We start from the raw sequence: 15,391 nt of genomic DNA, 5'->3' as shown, positions 1-15,391 counted from the left end.
ATCGGACTCCATTTTTATTCTCCTCTGGGGAAAAACACGTGTCAGGACTCACTAACGCAGAAGGCGACGGATGGAGGGATTTTCCAGCCAGCTTTCCAGCTATAGTGCTGCAGTGCTTCCGTCCTGATTAGAGAGGAGAGAAGCCAAATTTGGCAGGAGGTGGCCAGCAGACTAGTATCTGTTTTGCCACTTTTTGCTCCAAAAAGCCTTGCCGCAGAGTTGCCATGGCAGCCGGAGGCAGTTTAATGGCCGAGGCTCGGCTCTGGAGCAGCACCGCGGGTGCCCCCGCCGCCCCAGCCTTCCCCTCTCCGGCCTCCCGCCTGGGGGGCTGGTTATGCCAGGGTATCCGTGTGCCGAGACTATTGAAATCACATGCCCTGATGCGGGGGAGCTCTCAGGGCCTTCAGATTCGAGGGATGGCTACTTCTTCCGTCCCCTGTTTCTCCTTGGGCATAAGCCCTTTGATGTCCCATCCCGTAGTCCACCTTACCAAATTATTTGCAGTTCCTTAAATATGCTCTTTCATGCTTCTATCCTTTTATACATGCAGTTTCCTCTGCCCGGAACGCTCCCTTCCCCATCTGTCTGGAAAATTCCTACTCATTTTCAAAACGGGGCTTAGATAACTGCCTCTTGCCCAGTAGCATGCTTCCTCTAACCCCTTATGCTCTGTGCAGAATTCCAAACTGTTTCCTCTGCCCTCTCAACCTTGCCACGTATCACATGATGTGGAAATGACTGTATTTTTGTTTCTTCCTCTCTAGGCTGTAAGTTATTTGCATTTAAGAACTGTTTTTTTTTTCTTTAATGAATTTTGTATCCCCAGGCCTAGCCCATGAGTAGATACATAATAAACATTTCGTAGTTTTTGTTGAGTGAATGAAGTGTTTCTGTATCATCCTATGTAATTCTTTTTTTTTTTTAATATTTTATTTCTTTATTTGAGAGAGAGAGAAAGAACAAGCGGGGGGAGCGGCAGAGGGAAGAGGGAGAAGTAGACTCTCCACTGAGCAGAGAGCCCGATATGGGGCTCAATCCCAGAACTCTGAGATCATGACCTGAGCTGAAGGCAGATGCTTAACCAACTGAGCCACCCAGGCGCCCCCATCCTATGATAATTCTTATCATATCATCCTATGTAAATCTTATCTACACATGGGAACGTAGCATACCACGTAAAGGATGGCACTGTGTGACTGGTCTGTAACTCACTTGCCATTACCTTTATTCTCACTTTCCATTTTAAATTGGAGGGCTAGTGGCGGGAAGAGCAGCTCTTGGGAGTCAGTTCCCCCAGGGTTCAAGGCAGTGTGGTCTTTGGTTGCTTGCCCAACTTGTAAATCTCAGTTCCCTCTTGTTGAATTAGGATGTGTGAGGACAGTGCTGAAGATGCTTGGGGGCCCAAAGTAAATTCTCGGTAAATCTTATATTCTCTACCTTACCCTATCTTCCTTGAAGAAAATGAAAGCAAAATAGAAGTTTAAACCAGTGTGCACCATCTCTGGCATCCTTCTCTGCATCGGCTCACTCCGTGTTCACTGCCCTGCCCTGAGCTCAGCTTCAAAAGTCACCTCTTTCCCGAACTTTCATGCCTTACTGCCTCGTCGTCAACTTTGGTGCATCCGTCCCCATGAGTTTACTGTGTAGATAGACATTATCTTTAGATCTCTCTCCTGTCCTGTCTTTTTGAGGATAAGCTGTATTTCAAGAATTTCGATTGAAAATGAATTTATCTGTTTCTCACCTTCAGTAGTTCCCAGGAACCATCTCGGCTATAATATATACTTATACGCCTTACCTGCTCTCCTCTTGGTGTTCGCTTTACAGTTCAGTCTTTAGCATGTTTCGCCATTCCTCTAACTTCAGAGTTCAAAGCTCACTTAGGTCATTTTGCAGTCCTCTTTGCAAATGTGTTCTTGATACCATGTGATGATGCCGCATGCCTGTCGGATATGCCAATGCCCACAGGTGTCTGGGCTGTTCAGGGTGTGAAAGTGTTTTTCTCTTTTTGTGTTTCTCCCTACTTTCATTCCCACTTTTGGTATTTTATTCCTTCCTGCTCCTCTACAGGATGTGAAACTTAAAGCTGTTTTTAAGTTGTTAGAAGGTCTAGTAGAAGACTCATTGAGGATAGCGATGAAAATTTGCTTTTCACCCCAGTTTATTGCTTATCTGTGACAGTGGTTCTCCACCTTAAAAGGATGGAGCATGGGAGCCAGGGTGTGTAATCACAAATCCATGTGCCCCAACCCCTTCCCAACCATTTACCCAGTGGCAGAGTCAAGGTAGGCTGTTTTTGAGAAAACTTTTTAAAATGTTTTAGAGCCTCCTACCTGGTATCTTTCGCCTTCTCGGTTAAAAAAAAAAAAAAAAAAAAAAACCACTTATCCATAGATTTGTTAGTTAAAATAACCTGGCCTGCCAGTGTCATGCTTATTTCAGAGTTGGGTATTTGTTTCATTCCAAAAAAATGAAATTGGCAAATACAGTTCATTTTGTTTGAAGTGAAAACTGAAACTAATGTAAGGATTTATTTACCTGGCTAGAGGCATTTTTAAATCAAAAGGCAAGAAAGTGCAGTTTTAATGAATCATAAATTTGTCTGTTTGACACATGCACTTTTCCTACTCTGTAAATATTCAGTTAAATGCCATTTAGTTAAAATTTAATTACTTACAAACATGTTGCCATGGATTGAACGAACTTGAGGATGGTAGAAACAATATTCAGAGTTAATATAGAACAGTTACAATGATTTATTATCTTGTAGGAAACATTTTGGGACTAGAGCAGGTTGGACAGAGGGTGAAACTCTGAATCAGAAGGACTAGGTTTGAATTCATGCTCTGGCGTCTACTAGCTCTCTTGGGCCACGTAGTTAGTTCCTGGGGGCCTCAATTTTGTCCTCTGTGGAATGGTAATGGCCTCTAGCTCATAAAGTTGTTGTGAGGATCAAATAAAGTCACGAATGTGCAGTTTTATAGATAAGGAAACTGAGGCTCAGAAGGATAAATATATTCCCCAAGGTCAGAAAACTACTAAGAAAGAGACCAAGAAAGCAGGCTCAAGATGGGTCTGACCCAGGCTTGGTACAAGGCTGCTGCCCAGTCACTAGGATAAATCAAGAGTGTGCTTTAAGATGCAGAAGAAGCTGGAAATATAGTGAGGACATTTTTGGCCTTGGAGGGGGCAGAATCCTGCAGGACAATCAGACAAGGTATCTGTTCTCAGCAGGCTGTGAAAGGCAGTGTCACTCATCCAAGGCCCCAGAAGCCTCTGGCTTTCTCCTTTTCCCGGAGCCCATTTTTCTATTGTCCTGTGATTTCTCCACGTATTTCTCCAGGCATTGCTCATCACTTAGAACTGTGCACTTAATTCCTCTCCCCGCCCCAGCTCCACTGCCCCCCACTGCTCACCCCCACAAAAACAGACAACAGGATTGTTGTGAGGATTGTGTGATAAGTGAGTTGATATGTGTAAAAGGTTTATTAATGCAGCATCTGGTACGTAGTAGGTACTCAATAAATGTTGGCTACCATTATTTTTATGGGTAGTGTTAACAGTATCCATGGTTAGTGGTGGTAAATGATTCCAAGTTTTTATGACACTTTCCTCAAGGCCCTGGGTGTGCCCTGCCCTGGGGCTGGCTTTGTGCCAGTCCTTGCACAGAGCCCCAGGCAGGGCATGCTCACTCCCATACAAGGACAGATAGAGGGAGCGTCAGCAAGGGGGCACTTGTTTCTACACAAAGGTGGTTGGAGAGTTTTCTCCAGGTTCTTGTTCCCGGCCATCAGGCACAGGAGCCGTCTGAATTCCACTTCCAAATAACACCTTTCTGCTTGGCATCTTTTCTTCCTTTTATCTATGCAGAACATGAATGGTATTGGAGTCACTAACACAGTTATAAAATATTTTTTTTTTTTTTTTTAGTTTGGTGGTTGGTAGCTCATCCCTGACCTCCGTGCTGAGTTCCTGGTCCCCAGCTCCTCTGCAGTGTGCAATATTACTCCACCTGCAAAGGCCTCTCAGGTCCCCCTCCCCTTGATATTCATACTTTGTTTTTTCTATTGAATTTTTTTTCCAGTATCCTTTTATATTGTCCATCCCAGCATATGCATTGACTTGATCTTTTTTCTTTTCTTCTTTTTTTTTTTTTAAGATTTTATTTATTTATGTGAGAGAGTCAGAGAGAGACAGAGAGCACGAGCAAGGGGGAAGGGGCAGAGGGAGAGTGAGAAGCAGGCTCTCTGCTGAGCAGGGAGCCAGATGATGTGGAGCTCGATCCCAGGACCCTGGGATCATGACCTGAGCTGAAGGGAGATGCTTAACCTACTGAGCCACCCTCCTTTTTAACATTAAAAAAAAAAGTTTGTTTCAGTGTAATCTGATTGATCTTTCCTTTTCTAAAATATGAATGTATCTAGGATACAAAGGGGATAATTTAAGATTTGGGCGTTACTTTGTTGATATGTAATGGACCTTTTAATAAACAATATTTACTGTAGTTATCTCAATTCAAAAGTTATTTACATTTCTAGAAAATGAGAATTCTGAAAAGTGAAAGAAAGAGATTAAAATCACTTTATTCTGATATCCAGAGATGACTGTAGTTAAAATGTTGGTGTATTTCCCTTAGTCTCCATTCAACTTTATATGTTCAATTTTATACAATTTTACAATTCATTTTTATAAATATATATTCATTAGCAAAAGTTTATATATTTTTTTTATAATTTTATATTTTGTATATAATTATATTTTTATTACTAAAGTTTATGTATAAACTACAATTCATGTTATATAACACTCTTGGGATAGTCTAGTAATTTTTAGGGCACAAGTTTGGCAAAAAATAAAATAATTATTTAAAAAAAACTAAAGTAATTTCTAATTATAAAGTATACATTACAAAAATTTAAATATTGGAAAAATACATCATGACAAATGTGAGTCCTATAGTTCCTCTAGTCACCACTGTTCATGGTACATTTACAAGCAATTAATTAAAAAGAAAATCTGTGATTAGATTTGTGAAACATCTGTTCATCTTTGATAAAATCTGTGAAGGAGTATAGAATAGAATAGATGTTCTTTGCTTTTAGGCTTTAGTCAAATTAGGCCGTGAACCAGAATGTGTTCTTGTGAAATAACATCTCGATATTTTTCTCCATGCTTTAGGTATGTGTTCTTTTTGGATCCATGCAATCTGGACTTGATAAACCGGAAGATCAAGTCCATAGCACTGTGTGTAACAGCATGTCCAAGACAAGAACTGAAAACCCTAAGTGAGGTTCAGAAGTTTGCAGAGATGAATGGTGAGACACGAGGCCATCCGAGTCCTCACCCCGGTCACTCACTCTCACTGTTAAATATTGTGTGTTTGCTTTCCAATATAACTAGTGTTAAAGAAATCATCAAAGAACCTTAAAAAGAGAAAGAGAATTGAAAGTGCTTTTGGACTTCCTTGGTGGAAAGGATGATAGTCACCTGGGGAGCTTGTTAAAACTCCAGATGCCTAGGTTCTACCCAGGGAAATTCTGACTGAGTAGGTCTTTGGGTTCAAGAAATTTTTTTTTTTTTTTTACAAATGTCTCAGGTGATTTTGATGTAGCCTCTTTGTGCATTTGGGAATTACTAGACTACTCTTTGTGAAATTGGTTTTTTTCTTTTTCTCTTCCTAAGTATTGATTAAAAGTATCTCAATTAGCGTATTTTATTTTTATCCCTGGATAACAATGTAATATATGTTCTTATAGTAGAAATTTGAAAAATTCAGGAAAAGGAACATGAAGTAAAAACCAAAATTCTACCATCTTTCAATTGTGTTGGTTTGTTTAGCTTTTTTAAATTTAATACTGTCTCATAAGAATTTTTCTAAGGGTAAAGTTTTGAGAAACTCTGAGGTTAAACATACGGGAATTAGCTGAGAAAACAAACAATCAATTTCCTGACCTCTGACTCCATTCCCTTGGGTTTCTCATTTCCAGGTGCTATCCTCAGCTCTCTTCAGAGAATTTTATTTTTAACCTCTCTTCGTGGAGGGCCACAAACTGCTAGCCTGTGTTTTTGAACTTCCATGAGGTTTCATGTTTGTATTTTGTGTGTTGGAGTCCCCAGGGCTGCCTTAGCCCTGCCTGGATTTACAGGCTAGTTCCGGTTCCTTGGAACAATGACTGACTCATGCATCCACCCAGGATGACTTCTAGCTGGGTAAAGAAACAGCTTGGGAACATAGCTGCACGCACACCTCCACATGACTCCAGACTCTTCCCGAGTGGTTGCTGGCCTTTTGAGGGCAGAAGGACCGCATCCTTCAAGACTGGCCGTATCCCTCTCCCTGTCCTCTCACTTCATGCCCTCCGCGTGAGATGGTGGGAAGAGCATGAGATTAATGTGACCCTGGATTCTAAATCTGCTGCCACCCCACTAGCTGGCTCTGTAATGAGGGACAGAAGGTGTAGCCTTTCTGAACTAGATTTCCTCATCTGAAAAAAAAAGTGAATTAAAAATAATGCCTCCTTCATAGGTGGTTGTGAGGATTAAATGAGATGATGCATGAATCCTTGGTACTTTGTGGGCACTGAATAAAGAGGTACCAGCTACCCTTCAAGAGCTCATTTTTTATTCCCACATGATATCCTTACCTGTATTGATTTGGTGAGTCTAATACTAGAACTGTTGGCCCTGTCATTATCAGGTTTCTTAGGGAGAAATGAATTATCCCTTATGGGTTTTTCTAAAATCTTAGACAGGGTGAGCATACACATTGGGAGGTGGTAGTGTTGAGTCCTTAAGAGTATAGGCTCTGGAACCAGATTATCTTGGTTCAAATGTTGGTCCTACCACTTGTTAGCCATGAGACCCTGGGCAAGTTACTTGATCGCTAGATGCCTCAGCTTCCCCATTTATAAAGGGGATAATATTTGTACGAAAACTATTTCATAGGTTGTTACAAGGACCTCATACATGAAAAATGCTTAGAAGAGAGTCTGGCAAAGAGTAAATTGCTAAAAATATAAAAGTATTGGTTACTGCTGTTACATTACTACTATTAATGTTATTATTCCCCCAATGGAATGTAATAGTCTTCCTGCCTGCAGTCTCTCTCTACTTCTAGCCCTTACATACTGCTGCTGTATTAATATTGCTAGAGCTTCAATCATATTAATCCCTTACTCAGAAGTCATCAGGGGTAAAAAATAAAATAAAATAAATAAAAAATAAAACACTGTATGTCTTACTTTGGCATTCAAAGCTAGGATCTAGTGTCAAAATATCTTCTAACATGTTTTCTTGAACCCACTGGGTGTGAGTCTTGGTCCCTTGAACCTGACATGTCATCTGGAGGGCCAGAGGAGAGTTAGTTCCTTGTCGGCTGTATTGCCTGCTGTGATGATCTGCTGGGGAGAAATGCCCCATGCTGCCCTGCTGGTATGTTTATTTCCAGGCCATTATCCTTCTAAGTGATTATTATACTGAGTATGGCCTATTAAGGCCAGTTTATAAGACCTTTCTGGTGAGTTTTGCAGCTTTGTTTTTTTCATAGTGTCTTACACAAAACAGGTGTTCAAGAATATTAACGAATAAATATTATTCCAGAAAATAGACTTCTTAAATTGGTGCCTAACTACACAGGCACTCTTAGGCTTTTGAGGCAGCTGTTTGCAAAATAAGTCAACGTGTTAAGCATAAAAAAAAGTATTAATAATGGCAGCATCAAGAAGCACAGCAGTGGAGGATAGGATAAATATTTTAAAAAGCAATAGAAAAACTATGAAATTATAATAGAGAAGGGAGCCTTTGGTGGAGGGACCTAAATACCTTTATTTTAATCGCAACCCTAAGTTGAAAATTCTGACTTTCTCAAAAAAAAAAAATCTATATTGTTCTTTGGATTAGTGCCTTAATACTGGACCTGGTAAAATTTAATTCCAACATTGTTCTTGTCACTGAGAGAATTCTTTGTCTGTTTTTTTGCATTCTTTCTTCCTCTTTTGTCTTTCCATCATTTGAGGTGCATAATGATTTGGAAGGAGCAGATGATTTTAAGTTTAAGTGGGAAATTTCCAAACCTCTAAGAGAGAGTTGTTCAAAATCCATGACCGAGTTGGAATGTAAGAGCAAACTATAAACCTCTTAGAAGAAAACATAGGGGAAAACTTCATGACACTAATATTGGCAATAATTTCTTGGATATGAACCAAAAGCACAGTCAACAAAAGAAAAAGAATAGATAAATTGGACTACATCAAAATTTAAAACTAATGTGCATCCAAGGACACAGTCAGCAGAGTGAAAAGGTAACCCATAGAATAGGAGAAAAAAGATTTGAAAATCATGTATCCGATAAAGGGTTAATACCCAGAATATATAAAGAATTCCTACAACTGAAGGAAAAAAAACAACAGCAACCCAATTAAAAATGGCTAAAGGACTTGAATAGACATTTCTTCAAAGAAGATACATGATGGGCCAATAATGACATGAAAAGATGCTCAATCTACTAATCATACGGGAAATGCAAATATAAACCACAGTGAGATACCACCTTATACCCATTAGGACAACTTCTACAGAGGAAAATCCAAACATCACAAAACAGAAAATAACAAATGTTGGTGAAGTTATGGATAAATGGGAATCTTTGGGCATCGTTAGCAGGAATATAGAATTGTATGTCCGCTGTGGAAAAGAGATTGGGGTTTCCTTGAAAAATCAAAACTAGAATTACCACAGAGGATTTTTAGGGCAATGAAAATACTTTGTATGATACTATGATGATTGATTCTTGTCATTATACATTTGTCCATGCCCATAAGACTAGGGACTTTGGGTGATTATGATGTGTTAATGTAGGCTCATCAGTGGTATCAAATGTACCACTCTGATGGGGAGGTTTTAATGGAGGAGGCTATGCATGTGTGGGGGCAGGAAGTATGTGGGAAACCTTTGTAGCTTCCTCTCTATTTTGTTGTGAACCTTAAAACTCTTTTAGAAAGTCTTATAGAAGGTAGATTACCATATGAGCCAACAATCCCACTTTTTTTTTTTTAAGATTTTATTTATTTATTTGAAAGAGAGACAGTGAGACAGGGAACATAAGCAGAGGGAATGGGAGAGGGAGAAGCAGGCTTCCTGCAGAGCAGGGAGCCCGATGCGGGGCTCGATCCCGGGACCCTGGGATCATAACCGGGGCCAAAAGCAGACGCTTAACAACTGAGCCACCCAGGCGTCTCCGACAATTCCACTTTTAAGTATATATCCAAAAGAATTGATTACAGGATTTCAGAGAGATATTTGCAAACTCATGTTCATTGTAGCATTATTTATAATAGCTGAGAGATGAGAGCAACCTAAATGTCCAATGATGGATGAATGGATAAAGAAAACATGGTATATACCCACAATGGAATATTAGCCTTGAAAAACAAGGAAATCGTGTCATACGCTACAACATAGATGAAACTTGAAGTCGTTATCCTAGGTGAAATAGGCCAGTAATAGAAAGATAGGGCGATGGTTTCTACCAGCTATAGAATCTCAGTTTTGCAGTATGAAAATATGCCTAGGTGGCTTAGTCAGTTAAGCATCTGCTTTCGGCTCAGGTCATGATCCCAGGGTCCTGGGATCGAGCCCCACGTCGGGCTCCCTGTTCAGCGAGGAGTCAGCTTTTCTCTCTCTGCTTCTCCCCCTGCTTGTGCTTTCTCACTTTCTCTATCAAATAAATAAATAAAATCTTTTAAAAAAAATATAAGGTAAAATAACATTTTACTTACCAGAGTAAAAAGGTAATATAAATCGTTTTCAAAGAGTTTTAAGTTTCCATGACAACATCTGAAAGGGCTTTTTAGCACTTACAACTATCCACTTGTGTGAACTTTTATTACCTTCACAAATTATTTAAAATCTTTATAAGGGAAAGCTTTTAGGTGCCTATAATAACGTTTGTAAGAAATGCATTTATTAAGCAAAAAATATTTCCTCAACTCTTTCTTTTAGAGAAGAAAGAGGAGTGTTTTCTTGGACACTGAAGTTTGTAGAACACCTCTGTCCAATGTGTCTGACTAGAATAGAAAATTTAGAAGTTAACAGCTGGACCTGAGATGGTTAGGAAGAGATGCTGCCATATTTTAAAGAGCTTTAAAAGGCAAGCAGAAGAATTTAGACAAATGTAAAAGTCTAAGTTCTGGTACATGAGTTGGGTGGGAGGCGGACCAAGCATACACTTTATTATTATTATGGTTCGTCATTTTTATATGATACAAATATAAATATGCTAGAGAATAAACTAAAAATTGCCCTTTAAAAATTAAAATTGCTAAGTACCGTAAGGACTCAGTACCCAACTTTTTTGGTTCGTTGTTTATCATTTTCCTGAGTAGTGCTTGAATTTCCTGTGGGGTGGCATCATGCTCTTCAATTCTGAATATCCAAGCCCTAGTACAGGACCCCACATAGTAGCTATTCATGTGTTTTGAAAGAACAATGGATTGGACTTCTCTTTCTCTCTCTCTCTTTTTTCAATTATTTTATTTATTTATTTGAGAGAGAGAGAGAGCATGGGTGTGGCAGAGGCAGAGGGAGAAGCAGACTCCCCGCTGAGCAGGGATTTCCCAGGCGGGGCTCCATCCCAGGACCACCTGAGCCACCCAGGTGCCCCTGGACTTTCCTCTTCATCTCTCTCAGCACTTAGTAATTTCTCATTCTCTCAGCACACTTTATCCTTTGCTCAATTCTGAATCTGTGTCAGTTGCCACCAGCTGGTAAAATGTTTAGCTTCATTCTAACCAGAATTGATGTGAACCTTTGGTCGCCATCTTTCTCGTCTCTCAGTAATTCATTTTAGTCATTCATTTATCTCTCCATCCTATCCACGTGATTATTCATGACCTTTTTTTTTTCCTAAGCCCTCTTGTTTTTCCTCTTTCCTCACCTTATGCCCTACAGAGAAAACTGAAATCATCGACTGGGAGCCCTCCCCTGAGTTATTTTCAGCAGAGCACGAATTCCATCTTACTCTAATTTTACTTACCTCCAGTTTCTGATAAACAGGTTTCCTTCTTACTTTATTATCATTATTCTTGAAAACTCAAATAACGTATCCATTGTACAGGGGAAGAGAACGTCCCTACCTTGGAACTTAACTTCAGCTTTATATGAGATTTTCATCTCAACCCAGCCTGGCCACATCAGGTCGTAATGCCCGCTGGGACGGTCCCTTCCCTTGCTCTCTCCCCGATCCAAGTTTGGCCCATAGTTCATCCTTCATCTTACTGTACTCTCCCCATTGGTCAGCATGGGCACCTGAGTCTACTGAATAGATAAATCAGACTTGAGCCCTGCCTTGTTTCACCATACCATTTATTGGTACCTACTTTGTGCCATGCACAGTGCCAGATGCTTTTCATGTCATTTTATTCTTTCCACTTGCAAATCTAAATTCTAAACAGCAGTTTAGAAATAAGAATGACCTGAAAGTTGGGGGCTCACTGCATATTCTCAGTCATTGCTAATATTTTACATGGAATACCTTATTATCTTTTGCATTACTCTTATCAAATTTTTATAATATCTAATTTGTTTTCTCTAACACAAAAGTAAAATGGCAGAAATCTTATTTTTCTTGTTTGTGTCCCATTTATAGCATGGAAGAAATCACTCCCACTTGGGAGTGCTTCTTCAGTGCGCTGTATTTTGTGAAAAGTAAGAGCTTTATGAACTACCATGTAGACCATGTTCATACTTTGAGTAGGGCCATGGAGCTGGGTGCTTTCTCGGTGATCATTGTTCTGTCTTTGAAAACCTCGAAAGATGATGTGATATATCAGATAAAATTTATGAATAGAAATAAGCCTTTGATTATCATTAGGTGTTACGTTTCAAGTTAGTATCAACAGATGACCAGTATTACCCTCTTTCTTACCAGTCAGTAACAATATAACTTAAACCACACAGTTAGTATGGATTCTTTTTGGCACAGTGAATCAAAAGATTGGACTTGATATCATTTACAAATGAATGAAATGATCAACCCTAGTAACTGCTTTAAGTGCCTCCAAGTCAGAAACCAGCAAGGGAACTTGGTTGTGAAGGGGGAACAAAATCCTTACATTTGATAATGCAATTTTAAATAATTCCTTCATTCGACAATTAATTAGCACCCAAGAAATACATGCCAGAGAAACAAAGAAAAGGTACAATTCCCTTTAGGGAGCTTGCATGATAGAAGACAAACTTTTCATTGTCCTCCACAATACCTAGAAGTGTTGCACATAGATGTCCAAAATCAATTCACTCTGCAAATATTTATTATGTGCGTCGTATGTGCTGACAGTGGTTGACAGATAATGTCATACCACCAGCTAGTTAATGGGTGCTTCTTGGGAACTACAAATATGTCCATACTTTTTGTTGGTTCCTGGAAATTGAAATTGGGAATTGTATTCTTCCAGCATATGAATATATGTGCTTTCCTAATTGGAGAGAAAGGGGTTAAATTCATTGGACCTCACACAGCAGTATAATTTGTTTTTTTGTAATGAACACTGTTCTGCATTGGGAGATTTTCTTTTTTATTAACTACAATTTTCTAAATTATGTTTTTTAAGGAATCTTTTCTGTTAATTTAGTGTATCCTACAAATATCATTGTGATAGGAAACATTTTTGGTTGTCAAAACTGGGTGAAGGGTCAGGGGGAGGGTACTGGAATCTAGTGGCTGGAAACCAAGGATACTGCTAAACATCCTGCAATGCACAGGACAGCTCCTTACAACCAAGAATTGCCCAGCTCAAAATGTCATAATACCAAGGTCGAGAAATCCAATTTTACATAGTACAGTTTGTAGTGAGTGGTGAAAAGCATATAAACATTATGTATAACATGTAACACCAAAGTAAGAGATTCAAAATAGGTTATTTTATTTTTTTTCCAGTCAGGATGTCTGTTGTATTCAACAGATGACTTTTGAGTAGTATCTATGTGCCAGGAGAGAGGGGTCCCATGTATTTTGAAGGCATAAGGTCCCAGTTCTCAAAGAGCTCACTTTCTAAAAACAGAGATGATATGTAAGCTAAAAAAAATTACAAAATGATATGCTAAGTTTTATAATAGACAAAGCAGTAAATAGCTTTGGGTGCATCAGAGAAAGCTTAATGAAGGAGGTGAGGCTTGAGTAGTTTGTAGAAATTCTGCTCAAACTTGAACATTTACTCAGATGGTCGTTAGGAATGGACAGTCCAAGCAGAGGCAACAGTGTGTGAAAAAGCCTTGGTAGCTTGTAAACAGCAAAATTGTAAGTGGTTTATTATGTTCAGATAAGGCTGGAGTTTTAGGTAGAGACCTGCCTTATGAGAGCTTTGAAGCCAAGGACTTTGGAAATGATCCTGAGGGCAGGAGGGTATTACAAGTAAGGACCATTTTACAAAGACCATTCTCAAGGTTGTGTGCAGCATATAGAAAAGAGACCCTTTGGGAGAGTAGTTTGAAGCAATAAGAGATCTTGAAGCTCTGAGATAACATAGAAGGGTCTGATGGTCAGACTTGATAACTTGAATGTCTTGAATGGTATCCAAAGATGATGGATAAAGAAGAAGATACAGGATGACTTCCCATTTCATCTTGGGGATTTTGTGGATGGTGGAGCCATTAACAAGGATAGGAGATAAATGGGAGGCAGAGCAGATTTGGAGAGTCGGTGATAGAAACATCTTTTTCTTCAAACATGTTTTTGAGATATCTGTGGGATGTATGTTTTTTGCCCAGAAGCTTATTGAATATTTGTCTGATTATAATGATTAGGAATGGCACAGAAGAAGCATTGTGGCCTAGGAGTAAAGAATTTTATTTCTAAATTTGTCAGTGATTGCTTAGAAAGGCCTTGGAAGTATTACTTTTTTCCTCTGTAATGTTTGGAGCATGGTGATGGAAACATACCTCTTAGGGGAGTTCTTATAAGTGATATTGAGCTAAAGAATAAATAATTGAATATTATAAGGCATTTGAAAAATTATGGTAGTTAAACATTCTGGGGACTGTAGCAACTGTTTACCAAGATAAATGTTTATATACCAAAGTTGGCTTCCTAAGATCACTCATTTTGAATACCATTGGCTGAGTTGCATGGATTGCCTCTGGTGTGGTTTAGATAAGCTTTTGTTTTTGGTTTTAGACTTCATTACTCAAGTATGGTTTTCTCTGCCTTTTGCATTAGAAGAAAAACTTTGTCTTACTCTTTATGACCAAACCTCTTGCGCTAAGTATTGTTTATACACTCACTTAAAAAAAAAGAAAAAAGAAGATGGATAACACCTTAAAAGTGTTCACTGAAAATGCATTAGCTAATAAACGTGAAAAGAGAAACAATTGTAAAATGTTTGCCATTACTGGGTTGTTTTAATGTTCTGCATTGAGGCTTCTCTGTCCATCAGCCCTTTGAGTAGGAAGCAATAGAAATTTCTTCTGATTGTCACTACTAACACATTGTAAAGATCTTTTTCCTTTAATCTATTTAGTACAGGATCTATTTAGTACTGGCCTGTGTCCCAGAATACCATCAGAGATAAGGCTATTATCCTTTCATTGAGCATTATCCTGGGAAAGTATTTATAAAATTGAACTCTGTTGCACCTGCTGACCTCCTTTTTTAAATGAAGAAAGGGTGAGGGTGGAGATTATGTTCGCTGAATTCAGATGGAGCAGTATGCTTGCACTGACACAGTGCTTTAGTTAGGCCCTTTTCATATTGTGCAAATTGATTCCATCTTGCACTCTGAAAGAAAGAAGTTGACAGTTCAGATCAGGAAGTTGATGATCACGTTGGGTGCTCTGCAGTTATTGGCACGGTTGCTGTGTTTTCATGAGCAATTCTATAGTAAGACTCCCAGATATTTCAGGATTAATCTAAAATGTTTGCTTGCCACTGCTGTCATGTTTTCTCTGAAAACCGCTGTAAATAGAATCTAGTGGCATTATCTTCAAAGACGAAAGAGTAATTTTAGAAGAGGTAGATATTTAATACTCATGCTTAACTTAAAAAAATAAGTCATTAACATGGAAAAGAATGTTCGAAAACAATTTCAGAAACTTAGTTTCCTACTGAATCTATCTTAAGAAGTGGAAGAAACTTGAACAGTGCCATGTAACTTTCAAGTATCTCTTTTAAAATATCTTACCTCGTCAGGGGGTGCCTGGGTAGCTCAGTCGGTTAAGCATCCAACTCTTGATTTTGGCTCAGGTCTTGATCTCAAGGTCCTGGGATCGTGCCCTAAATTGGGCTCCCTGCTCAGTGGAGAGTTGGCTTCTCCCTCTCCCTCTGCCCCTCCCCTTGCGCACTCTGTCTCTGTCTCTGTCTCTCTCAGATAAGTAAATAAATCCTTTTTAAAAAGTACTT

The 15,391-nt window shown here is 39.0% G+C and overlaps 1 protein-coding gene across 4 annotated transcripts in view; it reads left to right on the top strand.

Moving 5' to 3' along the window:
* The window catches only part of SLC44A1 (solute carrier family 44 member 1), a 197,130-nt gene that overhangs the window by 85,077 nt on the left and 96,662 nt on the right, over positions 1-15,391 (top strand). For all 4 annotated transcript variants that reach the window (XM_027614815.2, XM_027614816.2, XM_027614814.2 and 1 more), the window contains one exon: positions 5,179-5,315. In XM_027614815.2, the coding sequence (XP_027470616.1) occupies positions 5,179-5,315 (137 nt within the window). The remainder of the gene's footprint in view (positions 1-5,178; positions 5,316-15,391) is intronic.

Source organism: Zalophus californianus, chromosome 13, assembly GCF_009762305.2.
Source record: "Zalophus californianus isolate mZalCal1 chromosome 13, mZalCal1.pri.v2, whole genome shotgun sequence".
Classification (NCBI taxonomy): Eukaryota; Metazoa; Chordata; class Mammalia; order Carnivora; family Otariidae; genus Zalophus; species Zalophus californianus.
The sequence above is the reverse complement of the archived record's forward strand: the minus strand, read 5'-3'. Positions and strand labels throughout refer to the sequence as shown.